At 42.4% G+C, this 17,378-nt stretch overlaps 1 protein-coding gene across 6 annotated transcripts in view; it reads right to left on the bottom strand.

The window, feature by feature from the left end:
• IFT88 (intraflagellar transport 88) overlaps positions 1-17,109 on the bottom strand; it is a 125,209-nt gene extending 108,100 nt beyond the window's left edge. For 4 of the 6 annotated variants that reach the window (XM_008259933.4, XM_008259936.4, XM_008259935.4 and 1 more), the window contains exons 1-3: positions 16,605-16,859; positions 10,445-10,540; positions 5,906-5,968 (exon numbers count right to left, since the gene is read on the bottom strand). In XM_008259933.4, the coding sequence (XP_008258155.2) occupies positions 5,906-5,968; positions 10,445-10,534 (153 nt within the window). In that variant the 5' untranslated portion in view covers positions 10,535-10,540; positions 16,605-16,859. Of the gene's footprint in view, positions 1-5,905; positions 5,969-10,444; positions 10,541-16,604; positions 16,860-16,892 lie in introns of those variants that run through there. The other 2 variants (XM_070049126.1, XM_017343475.3) reach the window with 2 other exon arrangements.
• Between the last annotated feature and the right edge of the window lie 269 nt (positions 17,110-17,378).

The raw sequence follows: 17,378 nt of genomic DNA, 5'->3' as shown, positions 1-17,378 counted from the left end.
AGCTGTGTTTATCCAATCTCTTTGACGCCAATTTTCCTCATCTTTTAAGTAAGAATACAGAGTACACAGATCACAAAATGTGGTTGGTATCAAACAGCACCATGGAGGTGAAAATGTCCTACTCACAGTAGTTGTTAGGCATATTTGTTTGAAATGCTTGATTAAATATCATTTGGGAAGGAATTTTACGTCTAGCTATGATGGACCAGTTTTTAAAAACTTTCCTTCGAAGAAGAACTGAAAAGGCTAGGGAAAAAGATATCTTAAAAAAAAAAAATAGTTTGAAAGCACTAGAAAATCACTATAACAGTGATCACAAAGTCTCAAAATAAGGAGGAGCAGGGACGCCTAGGGAAGCGAGGTGCTAGGGGCATCCGTTAATTCCACAGGCAGGGCTGAGAGCTGCAGCGGCTCTGACAGATTCGCAGTCTGAGAGTCGAGGGCCCGCCAAGGAGGCAGCCTGGTAACCCCGCAGGCTCTCCCTTGTGATCTCAGAAAGCCACACCCTAACACTTCAGCCTTAGAAGGACTGAAGTACAATTTAGAATCAACTCAAAGCCAACCAGATTAAGGTGATCAGGGATTCCTAGTGTTGCTAGGGCTGTTACGGAAAAGTAAATTCTCTCAAGCTGTGCCATCAACCAGAACTTTCTGCAGTGACACAAACATTCTAAATCTGTCCTCTCGGATGACAGCCACTGGGCACACGAGCCTGCTGAGCACTGAAATGTGCCTAATGCAGTGAGGATTTGAATTTTCAGTTCTAATGTTTAAACAATTTAAATGTAAATAGTTACATGTGGCTAGAGACTATCATAATGGACAGTGAAGACACACAGCAATAATCATCTCTAAAATTTTTCTTTACAGTGACCGGCATTCAATCAAAAACAACCAGACACAGGGGAGGCAAGATTGCCTAGCCAAAGCCAAGAGAAATAAATGAGTGGAAAAAACCGAGAAGGGGATACATGGGATTCAAATATCAGACACAGATTTTTATGTAACTATGCTTAATACACTCAATGAATTAAAAAACAAGGTTACAATTTCAGCAACTGGAAACCACAAAAAAGAATAAACGAAAATTCTAGATCTGAAAATAATGTATAATTTTAGCATTATTTAAAAATAGTAAAACTACTCACTTATATGAGACATTAATGAGTTGAAGATGAGTGTTGCAATCTTTAGGAAACCACTAAAGGGATGGTTAAAAAATGTAAACTACCAAGACAACAGAACAGGAAAATGGGTTAATAAAAACAAAAAAAAGGAGAAAACAAAAACAGAAAAAAGCAAATAAAAAAAAATTAAACCAAATCAGTATTTTCACTAAATGTAAAAAGAATGAATGTTTCACCAAAACACAGTTAGACTTTATTTTAAAAAATAAAATTCAAAGGGCCGGTGCTGTGGCACAGCGTGTTAAGCCACTGCCTCTGGCACCAGCATCCCATATGGGCAACAGTTCGCGTCCTGGCTGCTCTACTTCCTATCCAGCGCTCTGTTAATGTGCCTGGGAAAGCAGTGAAAAATGGCCCAGGTCCTTGAGCTCCTGACTCCTGGCTTCAGACTGGTCTAGTTCCAGCTGTTGTGGTCATTTGGGGAGTGAGCCTCTATCTTTCTGTAATTTTTTTGTTAAAAAACAAAACATTTGTTTTTTAAATCTTAAAAAAAAAAAAAAAAAAAAACCTCAATACATGTTGGTATTAAGAGAGATTTTGGGGTCTGCACTGTGGCGCGGCAGTTTAAGCCGCCGCCTGCAATCCCAGCAACCCATATGGGCGCCAGTTCAAGTCCCAGTCACTCCACTTCCAATCCAGCTCCCTGTCAATGTGCCTGGGAAAGCAGTGGAAGATGGTCCAGGTCCTTGGGACCCTGCACCCATGTGGGAGACCTGGAAGAAGCTCCTGACTCCTAGCTTCTGACTGGCCCAGCTCCAGCTGTCACTGCCTTTTGGGGAGCAAGCCAGTGGATGGAAGATCTTTCTCTCTGCCTCTACTTCTCTGTAGCTCTGACTTTCAAGTAAATAAATAAATCTTAAAAAAATATAAAAAAATAGATCTTAAATATATGGATATGTAAAAGTAAAAAGGAGAAAGACATAGAATGCAAATACTAGACAAAAGACAGCTTGGAAACTGTATCAGTATATTAATTTATCAGGCAAAATAAACAAATACATTACTAGAAATATACTTCTTAACAATAAAAGGCTCATTTTACCATAAAAATTTAACAATTTTAAGTATCTCTGCTCCAAATACATATTTATCTAACGCACGAAATAGACAAAATCATAATCATAGTACAAGATTTGATCACACTTTCTTAATAACAGAATCAACACACAAAAAAAAATCAGTAAAAATAAAGAACATTCGAACAAAATCAGCAACATACGTGACCAAATTGACGTACATCATTATACCTATCAACTGCAGAACACAGATCCTTTTAAAATATATTTAGAGTATTAATACATTTCAAAAAATTGAACTTATACAGATTATTTTCTGTTACTAAGAATAAAGTTAGAACAAAGTAACAAAGATAATTTAAAAAAATGTTGGTAGGTATAGACACTCTAAACTACCTTTGGTTCAAAGAAGAAATCACCATAGGAATTATAAACATTTTGAACTGAAAAATAAATGTTATTAAAAGGAAAAACACAGAAAAAATACACATTAATTTTGTAGGAAAACATGTCTAAATACAGGTATTACCACAAATTTTCTAGGTGAACTTTAGTCACTTGTTCTTTTTCTTTATTATAAGAAGACATTTAAAAGTGTTACAGCACTTGAAGTTCATGTTGGGTACGGGTGTTCAGCCTAGCAGAATGGACAATTGAGATGCCTGCATTCCACATCAGATACGTGGGTTTGATGCCCACCTCTGGCTCCTGACATCAGCGTTCTGCTAATGCAGACCATGGGAAGCAGGGCTGAGAGGTCAAGTAATTGGGTTCCTGACATCTACAAGGGAGACTTGGACTGAGTTCTCGGCTCCCAGCTTCAGCCTAGCTCCAGAAACTGCAGGCATCTGGGGAGTGTGGATGGGCGCTGTCACATTCTGTTTCTGTCTGACTCTCAAAACAAACAAAAAAACTAACCAAGGGCCAGTGTTGTGGCACAGCTGGTTAAGCTGCCATTTGTGATGGCAGCACCCCACATAAGTGCTGGTTTGAGTCTCGGCTGCTCCAATTTTGATCCAGCTTCCTGCTAATGCTCCTGGAAAGGCAGCAGGTGATGGTCCAGGTGCTCAGGCCACTTTAACCCACACTGGACACCCAGATGGGAGTTCTGGGCTCCTGGTTTCAGCCTGGCCCAGCTCTGAATGTTGTGCCACTTGGGAAATGAACCAGCAGATAGATCTCTCTCCCTCTCCCTCTCCTTCCTTCCATCACTCTTTCAATTAAATAAATATTTTGAAAAATAGGCAATTTTTTGTTAGTTTTTATTTTCTTATTCTCATTGTATTTGAAAGGCAGAGTGAAAGAGATAGAAATCTTTCATCCTTTAGTTCACCCCCCCAAATTCCCACAAATAGCCAGGGCTGGGCTATGCCAAGCCAATAGCTCAGAACTCAACCTGGGTCTCCCATGTAGGTGCAGGGTCCAAATACTTGAGTCATCAAAAGCTTCCTCCCAGGGTGTGCATGAGCAGTAGGCTGGATTGGGAGTACAGCAGCTGAAAACTTGAACTAGGTACTCCAAAATGGGATGTAGGGGGCCCAAGTAGCAACTTACCTGACCTGTCACATGCCTGTCCTGGGAAAATATGTTCTAAACAATGAATGTTTTAAGTAAACATATTGGGATGACTAATATAAATAATATTTATAGTTTCATGAGCATAAAGAAATTCTTTGATCTAAAATACTTCAAAATTCACTCACCGACACTATAAAATAGGCATAATTATCACATGTCAATTAAAAATTTTAAAAGTTCACTTATTGGTTGCACTGAAATAACTACAAAACATTGCTGAAAGAGAAACTAAAGACAACAAAAATAAATGGAGAACCATCTTGTGTTCATGGATTGGAAGACTTAATACTGTTACAAAGTCCATTCTAACTAAAGTAATCTACAGATTCAATGTGATCTCTAACAAAATCTCAATGTCATTTTTTGTAGAAAGAGAAAAATTCACCCAGAAATTTCTGTGAAATGTCAATGATCGTGAATGGCTAGACAATACTGAAAAAGAACAAACTTGGAGGACTCTTGCTTCCTGATTCCAATATATGCTACAAAGTTGCAGTAATGAACAGTGTGGTGCTGGCACACAGACAGACATATAGACGAATAGAGTAGAAAAAGAATCCCAAAAACAAACACTTGAGTATGTGGTCAAATATGGGTGGCCACAGGGGTGCCAAGACCATTCAAGGGGAAAGGGCCGCCTCTCCAACAAATGACGCTGGGAAAATCGGCTATTCACGTGCAAAAGAATGGAGTTGGTGGGGGTAAGGGGCAGGCATTTGGCTTGGCACATTTGACACCAGTTAGAATGACACATTCCACATCAGAGTGCCTGAGTTCAGCTCCTGGCTCTGGCTCCTGATTCTAGCTTTCTGCTAACACAGAACCTGGGAGGCGGCAGTGATGGCTCCAAGAACTGGGTCTCTGCTACCACATGGGAGATCTGCACTGAATACTCAGCTCCTGGCTTCGACCCCCATGGCTGTTGAGGGATTTGAAGAAGCACATGGAAACCATCTCTCTCTCTCACTCTCCCCCTCTCTCTCTCTCTTCTGTCCTCTCAGAAAACAATAAATCAATAAAATAAATAAGATAAAACAACGGGAGTGTACACTTGGTGCAGCAGTTGAGTCACTGCTTGGGATGCCTATATCCCATATTGGAATACCTGGTTTGAGTTCCAGCTCCTCCACTGTGAACCAGCTTCTTACTAATACATACCCTGGGAGACAGCAGATGATGGCTAACTTATTTGGGTCCCTGCCACCCAAACAGGAGACTTAGATAGAATTCCGGGCTCTGGCTTCAGCCTGGCCCAGCTCTGGTTGTTGCAGGCATTTCAACAGTGAACTAGCAGACAGATGATCTCTCTCCCATCTCTCTCTCTACCTTTCAAATAATTAAAAAAAAAAAAAAAAGATGAACCACAATCTTATACCACATACAAAAAACTAATTCTTAATAGATTAAACATCTAAAATATAACCTAAATCTACAAAACTCCTAGAAGAAAATATAGAGAGGAAAGCTACTCAGCACTGGTCTTGGAAGTGATTTCCTAGGATATGGTAACAAAAGCAGAAGTAGACAAGTAGGACTATAAAACTGAAACAACTTTTCTGCCTCAAAGAACACACTCAACAGCATGAAAGTGCAACCTACAGAATGGGAAAAAATATTTGCAAACCAGGTGTCTGAGAAGAAGTTAATATTCAGAATATATAAAAAAACTCCAATAATGCAACAACAAAAATAGGCAAGTGTCCACTGATGACTGGATAAACAAAATGTAGTATATACAGACAATGGAATGTAATTCAGCCTGAAGAAGGAAAGGAAATTCTGACACATGCCATAACATGGATGAACCTTGAGAACATTACACTAAGTGAAATAAGCCAGTCACAGAAAAGACAAACACTCTAGGATTCCACTTATGTGAGCATCTAGGGTACATTCTATAGAAGCAGAAAGCAGAATGGCAGTTATCAGGGGCTTGGGAAGGGGAGGAGACAGGACACAGCGTTAATGGACATAGTGTTTCCGATGTAAAGAGTGAAACACATAACCTGTTTCACAACAATGTGAATGTACTTAACACAACAGAACTGTACATGCAAAAACTGTTACAGTGGCAAATTTTGTGATGTGTGTTTTATCACAGTCTTTTAAAGAGATTTCACTTACTGGATGTCTTCTGCCATGACTAGTTCTCACAGCCTGTTGAAAAGCTGTGTCATTTTCCAAGTCCTAAAGGAAAAAGGCAAATTTGATATTCAACATCAAGTGAGAATTAGGAAAAACCAGTTTACATTCTTATTCAGTATTTAAGATCTTCTACAATTTCTCTCACTTCAAAGACTGGCATTTGGGAAGGACTCAAGACTACTCCATAGGGCCAGTGCTGTGGAGTAGTAGGCTGGGCCTCCACCTGTGGTGCTGGCATCCTATATGGGCGCCAGTTCATGTTCTAGCGGCTCCTCTTCTTTTCCAGCTCTCTGCTATGGCCTGGGAAAGCAGTGGAAGCTGGCCCAAGTGCTTGGGCCCCTGCACCCATGTGAGAGACCAGGAGGAAAGTCTTGGCTCCTAGTTTCAGACTGATCCAGCTCTGGCCACTGTAGCAATTTGGAGAGTTAACCAGAAGATGGAAGACCTTTCTCTGTCTCTCCCTTTCTCTCTCTGTAACTCTACCTCTCAAATAAATAAATAAAATCTTAAAAAAAAAAAAAAAAAGACTCCTGTCCTCTAATCTCACCTCTTCATGCTACCTAAATCATCAAACCTCCATTAGAAGAGGGGTATTGATTATGCTAGTTATTTTAAGGGCATTTTACTGATAACTGTTCAAGAGTGGAATCGTAACGCAAGGTTAGAAGTACAGTTCACAAGAACTGGCCTTTCTTCCCTTTCTTCCTAGTGGCTGTAGCAGTAAGAATAGAGATTCATATCTCTTACTTCCTCCAACCCATTTTTTCCTTTCTTTTCCTGTTTGCTGGGATCACCCTAATCTCTCTGAGAGAGCCCAACAACACAAAAGGCCATAATCTCCACAAGCAAAGGGGCAGACATTTTCTTTTGCTCCATTCCCCTTTGCCCAAGTGAAAATGACAGTCACCTCGCTGGAGAGGAAGCGTGAGGTTCAGACAAGAGCAAGCACTCTACTAAATCCAGATGAAGATGAAGTCCATCTCAGATGAAATAAAAGGCGATTTTGCTTTGCTGACTCCTAACCTGTACTTCTATTCTTTATCAGGAAAGTTGAGGAAAGGAACACTAGTCAAAGGCAGGGATACAAGTCAAGCATTCCTGGGTTTCCTGAACAGCATGCCATTTTTTTTTTTTAAGATTTATTTATTTATTTTGAAAGTCAGAGTTACAGATGGCAGCAATAGCCAGCACTGAGCCAGGCCAAAGCCAGGAGCCAAGAGCATCATCCAGGTCTCCCACATGGGTGCCAGGGCCCAAGCATTTGGGTCACCTTCCACTGCTTTCCTAGGCGCATTAGCAGGGAAGTGGAACAGCTGAGACTCAAGCTGGCACTCACATGGGATGCCAATGCTGGCCCCCAACATGCCAATTTTATATTCTGTAAGAATATTCAGTCTTATCAGCTGCCAATCTTTTTCTTTTTTTAGTTAATTTATTTGAAAGGCAGAGTTACAGAGAAAGAGAGACAGATCTTCCATCTGCCAGTTCATTCCCCAGATGGCTGAAATGGCCAGGACTGGGCCAGGCCAAAAGCCAGGAGCTTCATCTGGTTCTCCCGTGGGGGTGGCAGAGATAGACTGCAAGTGGAACAGCGAGGACACGAACCGGTGCACCCATGGGATGTCAGCATCGCAGGCAGCAGCTTCACCCACCACACCTCAACCCCAGCCCCTAGCCCCCAGCTGCCAATCTTCTAACAGCCTTTATCCTCTACTCCTTTTTCTACAACATACACACTCAGGCTCTAACACTTCAGACACTTTAGTGTCATTCCCATACTTGCCTCTCATTCATTTCAGTCTACTTCCCACAAAAAATATACTTGCTGAGTATTAAACACACACACACACATATAAAATAGTCACTATCAATTATATTTTTAAAAATCTGTAGACAATCAAACTAAAATGTTCATATCATCAGGATGCTAGTAAAATAGAGTTTAAAACATAATTTTATTAAACACAAAGCAATCTTCCTTAGTTTTCACTTTATATTATCTTTACAACCTTTCACATTAACTAAATAAAATTAGTAAGTACACAATTCTCAGCCATAGAAACTGGGAACTTTCATATGAGGTATAAAGCAAAGGTAACCTTCAGGTAACTAATTATAATCTGCTTCAGCAGATCTTTTGAGGAAAGGATCTTTTAAAATTCATAAATTATTTCTGAAATCTCATGAATTAAATCAATACATTCTAACTAAACAATGAACTAAGAGAATTGTCAACAAATTTTCCATTTACAAACACCAAACTCACACAGCTCTTCTAACTTTTCTTTGTTGTGACTTGGATTAACAAATTGCATATTCTATGAACATTTAAAGCAACTGTTTCCAGTAATTCCAGGGTAGGTGAAAGAGTTTATGTCACTTTTTTTCCCCAGTTTTCTACATGTTACAAATTTTCTAGAATGATCAGTATTGCTTAATCTTTCTATTTCATATCAAAAAGTAAACACCTTCTTCTTGTTGCTTATTTTATTTCTAGATTTCAAGTTCACAGGCTACCATTTTATTCCAAAGTTTAAAAAACACTTAAGAATTATTAAATATGGGGGCTGGCACTGTGGCACAGCGGGTTAACGCCCTGGCCTGAAGCGCCGGCATCCCATATGGGTGCTGGTTTGAGACCCAGCTGTTCCTCTTCCTATCCAGCTCTCTGCTATGGCCTAGGAAAGCAGTAGAAGATGGCCCAAGTCCTTGGGCCCCAGCACCCGTGTGGAAGACCTGGAGGAAGCTCCTGGCTCCTGGCTTCAGATCAGCACAGCTCCGGCTATTGCAGCCGTCTGGGGAGTGAACCAGCGGATGGAAGATCTCTGTCTCTACCTCTCTCTCTAACTTTGTCTTTCAAATAAATAAAATAAATCTAAAAAAAGAAAAAAAGAATCACTAAATATGGAGGCCAGTACTGTGGCGTAGTAGGTTAAGCCTCCACCTGCAACACTGGCATCCCATATGGGCACCAGTTCAAGTCCTGGCTGCTCCACTTCTAATCCAGCTCTCTGCTAATGGCCTGGGAAAGCAGTGGAAAATGGCCCAAATGCTTGGGCCCCTGAACCCACATGGGAGACTGGATGAAGCTCTGAGCTCCTGGCTTCAGACAGGCCAGCTCTGGCTGTTGCAGCCATTTGGGGAGTGAACCAGCAGATGGAAGACCTCTCTGTCTCTCCTTATCTCTACCTGTAACTCCGCCTCTCAAATAAATAAATAAATCTTAAAAAAAAAAAAAAGAATTACTAAACATGGGGTGGGCATTTGGCACATCAGTTAAGCTGCCACTCGGGACACCCATATCCCATATCAGAATACTTGGGTTCAAGTCCCAGCTTCACTCCCAATTCCAGCTTCCTACTAATCATTGGGAGGCAGCAAGTGATGGCTCAAGTGGTTTGTTCCTATCACCCATTTAGAATATCCAGATTGAGTTTCTGGCCCCTGGTATAAGTCTGGCCCAGTGCCATCTGTTGGGCCATTTTGAGAATGAACTAATGGGTAGTATATCTCCCTCTGTCTCTGTGCCTTTCAAATAATATAAAATACATTTAAAAATTACTAAATGCTATACAAAATTCTAGAATTCATAAATTAAATTCCTACAAATGCTAGCACTTGATTTGGACATACTTAGAAGTACATATTAGTTGTTCTTTAACAATTCAGAAACTATAACTCCCGCAAGAGGTATAAACATGTTGGAAAACATAAATGTCTTAGTAATTATTTCATATTTTAAATTACTATACTACTAAATATTAAGCAGATACAGGTTTGTTGAAATATATGGATATTCATGAAAGAGAAAAAGCAGGTTACAAAGAAGTACATACAGTCTGATTCTATTTTATCCAAAAATATATAGGGATCTGCATATATTTGTATAGGGAAACATTTGGCAAGATAAACACTGAGTTAGTTAAGGGCTACTTCTGGATGGTGAGCTTCTGTGACTTTAATTTTTCTTAAAACTTATCTCTATTTCCTAATTTTTATATAAAATATTTGCATAAATTGAAAAAGGAAAAAATGCCTATATGACATTTCAAATTTAGAGCAAGCATTAAAATACCAATTTTACACACTTTCAAGTGATCTAAGTCTTCTAATTTGTACATGCAAATAGCTAATGCTGAAGAATATAAAATATAAATACAGATTCAGCTCTGACATCTGAAACTTTAAGCACTTTGGATTTTCAGATTAGGGATGCTCAACCAGTAAAATCTATGTAAATATTCAAAAAGAAAAAAAAAACCTCCAAAATCTGAAACACTTCTTGTCTAAGTACTTCAAGTAAGGATACTCAATCTGTATATAATTAATCTATACACTCTTTACAAACTATCCTATAGCTTCCGCTCTACTCTAAGTTAGTAGAGTCTTCACTAGTAGCTCTTTTGTAGGTTTTTTTTTATCAGCTTTTAAAATCTAAAACATAATAAAGCATGACCCTCAAATCTTTCAAATCCACCTGGTTTACAAAGACCAGTGTGAAAACCACTACATTCCTACCTCGGTGTCATAGGTTGGGTTGTAGTCATTGTAGCCGGAATAAAGGTCATCTTCATCTGTCTCTGGAGCCAAGTGCACATTTTGCATCATTTGTACCTATGAAAAAGCAGCAGTGTAAATCTGTTCTTTGTTTAATAAATAATTCTTAATTCTAATAAAGTATTTAATAATCTGGTCAAATTTAACTAACATATATATATATATTTGACAGGCAGAGTGGACAGTGAGAGAGAGAGACAGAGAGAAAGGTCTTCCTTTTGCCGTTGGTTCACCCCCTAACGGCCACTGCAGCTGGCGCACCGCGCTAATCCGAAGCCAAGAGCCAGGTGCTCCCTCCTGGTCTCCCATGGGGTGCAGGGCCCAAGCACTTGGGTCATCCTCCACTGCACTCCCGGGCCACAGCAGAGAGCTGGCCTGGAAGAGGTGCAACCGGGACAGAATCCGACGCCCCGACTGGGACTAGAACCCGGTGTGCCGGCGCCGCAAGGTGGAGGATTAGCCTAGTGAGCCACAGCGCCGGTCAAATTTAACTAATATTTTATGGCCTAAATTTTTTTTTTCATATCAAACTCCCAAAACTAAGTGTGAAAACAGCCACTCATTGTCCTCGCTTCACATTTAGTCCACACAAGTGACAGGCACTACAGAGGAGTACAGTTGATTGCCCTGGTTTTCATGGAGCTTTGTATTGCTGCAGAAGCAACATGTCTATAGTAAAATAAAATGCAAGGCAGAAACCACTAAAGACTCATAAGAATGGCTAAAATTAAAAAGACCAACAACATATACTGCCAGCAAGGACAAGGAGCAACTAGAGTATCTACCTTGGAGGGTAAAATGGTACAACTTTGGAAAGGGGTAGGGTGATTTTACAGAACTGACATATACCTTTTCTGATTTAATAATTCTACTCCAAAGAATTAATCCAAGAGAAATGAAAACATAGAAATGAAATTAAAAGATCTGTACAGGAATGTAAATAGCAGCTTTATTCATAATAGCCAAAAACAAAAAACAGACCAAGTACCTATTAACAGAATGGATAAGCAGAATGTGACATATTTATTCATTGATGTAATATTCAGCAAAAAAAAAAAAGAGAGAGAATGCATTGATGACATATAGAACAACATAGAAAACTCCTGATTGTGCAGAGTGAAAGAAGCCTCACATAAAACTACGTTATGCCTTGTTTCATTTATGTGAAGTTCCAAACAGACAAAACTATCAGCAAACAATTGTTTACAGTGGTTGCTTTTCGGGATAGGGGACAGAAACTGAAAGGAAGAGGGTATGAAAGAACTTTATGGGGTGACGATAAATGTTTTAGATCTTGACAAGGGTTTGAGTCTCACAGCAAATGCATACTTAAGATTTCTGCTTTTCTTTATAAATTTTATCTCAAAAAACTGTGGGCATTTAATGAACTATAATTTGTATGCATGATGAAGTATTTAAGAGAAAGCTTGGTAACTGTAATTTAGTCTGAAATGCATAAAAAAAAAAAAAAAGGTGGATTGGTAGATGGAGAGATAGGCCAGTGGATGGATTTATGATAAAGCAAGTACAGACGATGTCAAAGGCACAATCTAGGTAGGAGGTATCATGCTTGCTATAAAATTCTTTCAACTCTGCTGCACATTTGAAAATTTTCATAATGAAATGTTGGGGGAAAATGCAAGACAAGTAAAATAGAAGCATAAGAGAAATGTAAACCACTATAAACATAAACTGTCGGTGTCATTATTTCACAGAATCTGGGAAGTGTTCTAAGAAGTATCATTCAAATCAAGTCAACATTTTAGGTCATTTTGAGGATGGTAAGTGGGGGAGAGTTACTTATCCAAGACATGTGCAACCTAACTACTTTGTCTACCTCCAATGTTTGTGTGTGTGTTTTTTTTTAAGATTTATTTATTTATTTGAAGGAGTTACACAGAGAGAGGAGAGGCAAAGAGAGTGAGAAAGAGAGAGAGAGAGAGACTGGCGCCACGGCTCATTAGGCTAATTCTCTGCCTTGTGGCACCGGCACACCAGGTTCTAGTCCCGGTCCGGGTGCCGGATTCTGTCCCAGTTGCCCCTCTCCTAGGCCAGCTCTCTGCTGTGGCCTGGGAGTGCAGTGGAGGATGACCCAAGTGCTTGGGCCCTGCACCCCATGGGAGACCAGGAGAAGCACCTGGCTCCTGCCATCGGATCAGCGTGGTGCGCCGGCCGGTGCGCCGGCCGCAACGTGTTGGCTGCGTCGGCCATTGGAGGGTGAACCAACGGCAAAGGAAGACCTTTCTCTCTGTCTCTCTCTCTCTGTCCACTCTGCCTGTCAAAAAAAAAAAAAAAAAAAAAAAGAGAGAGAGAGAGAGAGAGACAAAGAGAATCTTCCACCCGATGCTTCACTCCCCAACTGGCCACAATGGCTGGAGCTGCATGGATCCGAAGCCAGGAGCCAGGAGCTTCTTCTGGGTCTCCCACGCAGGTGCAGGGGCCCAAGGACTTGGGTCATCTTCTACTTCTTTCCCAGGCCGTAGCAGAGAGCTGGAGTGGAAGTGGAGCAGCCAGGTCTCAAACTGGCACCCACATGGGATGCTGGCACTTCAGGCCAGCACCGGCCCCAACCTACAATGTTCTTTAAAGCTTGTACCATTTCAAGTATGCCAGTAAACCCCTAAGAGATTTTCACTTTAACTTTATTGCTCAGTATAATGCCAAATACATGTGGCTTCTCATAACCTTTAAGAATATTTATACATACTTTTTAAGTACTATCAAATTATTACTTTAAAAGATAATTCACAGGCCATAAAATGAATCCTTTCAAGACTTAAGATACCGCAGTTTTTAGTATACAAAGGTACTTCTTTTTTTTGTTTGTTTGTTTTGTTTTGTTTTTTTTTGACAGAGTGGACAGCGAGAGAGAGACAGAGAGAAAGGTCTTCCTTTGCCATTGGTTCACCCTCCAATGGCCGCCGCGGTCGGAGCGCTGCGGCCGGCGCACTGCGCTGATCCGATGGCAGGAGCCAGGAGCCAGGTGCTTTTCCTGGTCTCCCATGAGGTGCAGGGCCCAAGCACCTGGGCCATCCTCCACTGCACTCCCTGGCCACAGCAGAGAGCTGGACTGGAAGAGGGGCAACCGGGACAGATCCGGCGCCCCAACCGGGACTAGAACCCGGTGAGCCGGCGCCGCTAGGCGGAGGATTAGCCTAGTGAGCCGCGGCGCCGGCCACAAAGGTACTTCTAAAAGCTCATAGAAAATGTAATTAAAGAATGTTTATTTTGGTGCAAAAGACTTTGAAATCTATGTACAGTGTCCATTTTCCATTTTAAAAAATTAAAAAAAAAACAAAATGGCTGCTTAATTTTACATCCTATGACAGTTCCAATCTTTTGCATCCTAGTCAACACTCGTTATTATCCTCGGTTTTGATTATGGCCATTCTAGTGGAGGTGAAGTTTTTAAGAATTATTTTATTTATTTAAAAGACAGTTACAGAGAGAAGTAAAGCCAGAGAGAGAGAGAGGTCTTCCATTCTGCTGGTTCACTCTCCAAATGACTGCAATTTGATTTATGAGACATCTCAGTTTATATCTATTCTGTATTCTAGATTTTATCATATATATAAATTGCAAATATTTTCTCCCCTTCTATTTCACTGTCTTTTCACTTTCTTAATGACATCCTCTGAAGCATAAAAATATTTAATTTTATGACATACCAGTTAACTATATTTTTCTTTGGTCAATTATGCCTTTGGAGTCACATCTGAAAAACAGCTAATTCAAGGTCAAGAAGACTTACATTTTCTTCTAAGAGTTTTATGGTTTGGGGCCATTACATCCAGGTCTTTGGTCTATTTTGAATTAATTTTTCAATTTTTTATGCAAATTCACTACAAAGAGCAACTGTCAATCACAAAGAAACACTAATTACAAAACACTGTGGTGTAGTGGGTAAGTCCACTGCCTGCAGTGCCGGCATCCCATATGGCCACCGGTTCGAGACCCAGCTGCTCCACTTCCAATCCAGCTCTCTGCTGTGGCCTGGGAAGGCAGGGGAAAATGGCCCAAGTCCTTGGGCCCCTGTACCTTTGTGGAGGACCTGGAGGAATCACCTGGCTCCTGGCTTCAGATTGGTGCAGCTCCAGCCGTTGCAGCCAATTGGAGAGTGATGGACCAGTGGAAGGAAGACCTCTCTCTCTGCCTCTCCTTCTCTCTCCGTAACTCTGACTTTCAAATAGATAAATAAATCTTTAAGAAAAAAAAACTGTCAAAAGGCATTGGTAGATGATATATTAAGTATTTGAATTTAAAAGCTTCAGCTTAGATAATACTAAACCAGTGATTCTCAGATATTACAGTACATCAGAAACCTAAAGCCTTCTTACATTCAGGTTGCTGCTTCTCTGCCACCAGTGGTTTCCAGCTCAGTAAGCCTTAAGTGGGGAATATCACAACTCCTCTGCTCCTTACAATGTAGGTTTCTAGTAAGCCACCAAGTGATGCTGATGTTACTGGTCTGGAAACCACACCCTGAGAACATCTGGAGTTCTGCTGAAGTCAAACTGGCTCACAAGTAAGTCATATTCTATAAGCACCTACAGAATTGGAGATCTTCTCTGCTGGTTGTAAACAGGTTGATAAAAAGTTTATACATGAAAGAGATTTTAGGTGGACAGACATCTGGTAGAAGATACTAATTTTAAAAACGTGGAAAGCAAAGTCAGGAAAAGTGAAAGGCATTCCCCATGGCTAAATTAGCCTGGTTAATAAATAAATAAATCTTAGAAGGAATCTTGGGAAAGTACTAAACTCAGCAATCCAAATCCATGGGATGATCTAATACTGAACATGTACACTTTTCTTCTTGTTTTTATTCCTTAAAGAATACAGGATACCAACCATTTACATTGTATTAGCTGGGATTTTTTTTTTTTTTTGGACAGGCAGAGTTAGACAGTGAGAGAGAGAGACAGAGAGAAAGGTCTTCCTTCCGTTGGTTCACCCCCCAAATGGCCACTACTGGCTGGTGCGCTGAGCCAGGAGCCAGTTGCTTCCTCCTGGTCTCCCCATGCGGGTGCAGGGCCCAAGGACTTGGGCCATCCTCCACTGCCCTCCCGGGCCACAGCAGAGAGCTGGACTGGAAGAGGAGCAACCGGGACAGAATCCGGCACCCGGACCGGGACTAGAACCCAGTGTGCCGGCGCCATAGGTGGAGGATTAGCCTAGTGAGCTGCGGCGCCGGCTTGTATTAGCTGTTCTAAGCACTCTAGAGATAACTTAAAGTAATGAGCGTCTGTGCTGGGCTCTGTGCAACTACTTGAGCTTATGAATATTTTGGCTCTCGACTAACTGCCCCTATCCCCCAGATACGGAGGGACAACCGTACTTTATGTCTTTGGAATTGTTTCATCTTTGTAATGCTCAGTATAAGCTGGACCCATTCGTTTGTGCACCTTCACTCCAGAGTCAACCTTTGACTAGGGCATTTCCAAAGCTTAACCTAACACAAAAATTAAAGCCGGGACAGGCGTCAGGGCATCCCCGGGGCCCCAGCATCCCATGACGGAGGGCCTGGCTACTCTCTGCTCTGATCCAGCGGAGGCTGGACCGAATACTTGAGCCCTCGCCTCCCACCTGGGAGACCCCATGGAGTTTCTGGCTCCTGGTTTGGGCCTGGCCGAGCCCCCTAAATATGGGCATTTGGAGGGGGAATAAACCAGGGGACAGAAGATCTCTGTCACTCTGCCTTTCAAATGCATAAATCTTATATATATTTAAAAAAAAACTGTAACAGCATTCACCGCCTCTACTGTAACATTCAACAGCTGGTGCCACTGGTCCAATCGGGTGGGATGTTTTCTCCTAAGGTGAGACTGATTTGGGACAGCCACCCCAGGAGGAACAGCAATGCCCTTTCTTTCAGGAGCCGCAACAAAAGCCCAGCGCTTCAAAGTGGACGGATGGAGACACAGCCCGGGCACAAGCAGCCCAGGGTGGGCAGGAAGGAGGCGCGGGGGCAGCCGGAGTCCTGCTGGGCCCCTCCACAGACCCTCCTCCCTGTCCCCCTGACCCCAGGCCGAAGGGGGCCCATGGCGGGCTGGGCGCGCGGGATGCTGCGGGCATGGCCGCCAGGGGCCCCGAGGCGCTCAGCCCCAGGCTTTTCTCCTACCTCGCGCTGAAGAGAGCGAGGAGACTGCGAGCGGAGCCCCGGGAAGACGCGGGGTTAGAGCGCCGCTACTAAGAGCGTCGGTAGGCCAGAGCGCGGCGCCTGTTGCCAAGGGCGGAATCCAAGCAAGCTGCTCCCATAGTTCTCCGCGCGAGACCGGAAACGCGGGAGGGGCTGGGAGCGGGGCCTGGCCGGCCGGCGCGAACAAACTAGGGGCCCGGGACCCGGGCGCCCGGAGCGGTCCGAGCGGGCGGCCTCGGCGGGAGGGGTGGGAACCCGCGGCTCTTGTACCTTCTGATGAAATCATCCGGAAAGCAGATGCCGAAGCGTGTCATCTGGGTTACTAGAACTAGCTCCTGTACTGCCGCGCTGATGTGTGCGCCCTGGAAGCCCGTTTTGCGGACCACCGGGAACCCTTGGGACCCTTATAAAACTATGCCCAGTCTTTCCTCACCCCGACCCGCGTCTGCATGGTGTTCCCGCAGTCCCCGGTGCGCGCCTTTACTGTAGTTTGCAGAGTATTCTTACCTGTTTTCTCCACTAGAGGGGGTGTGCCTTAAAGGCCCGGAGTTGAACCGTTGTGGCTACCTGAGTCATGGTAATAATTTTTCAGTTTCCCGTTAAACTTTGTCTTCAGTTTTAAAGATAAATGGGGGAAGGAGGGAAGGAGGGGGCTGTGGCGCAGTGGGTTAAAGTCCTGGCCTGAAGCACCGGCATCCCATATGGCCGCCGGTTCGAGTCCTAGCTGCTTCCGATCCAACTCTGCTATGGGCTGGG

Source organism: Oryctolagus cuniculus, chromosome 9 (genome assembly GCF_964237555.1).
Source record: "Oryctolagus cuniculus chromosome 9, mOryCun1.1, whole genome shotgun sequence".
In the NCBI taxonomy this organism is placed as follows: domain Eukaryota; kingdom Metazoa; phylum Chordata; class Mammalia; order Lagomorpha; family Leporidae; genus Oryctolagus; species Oryctolagus cuniculus.
Note: the sequence above shows the minus strand (reverse complement) of the source record. Positions and strands in the feature narration are given on the sequence as shown.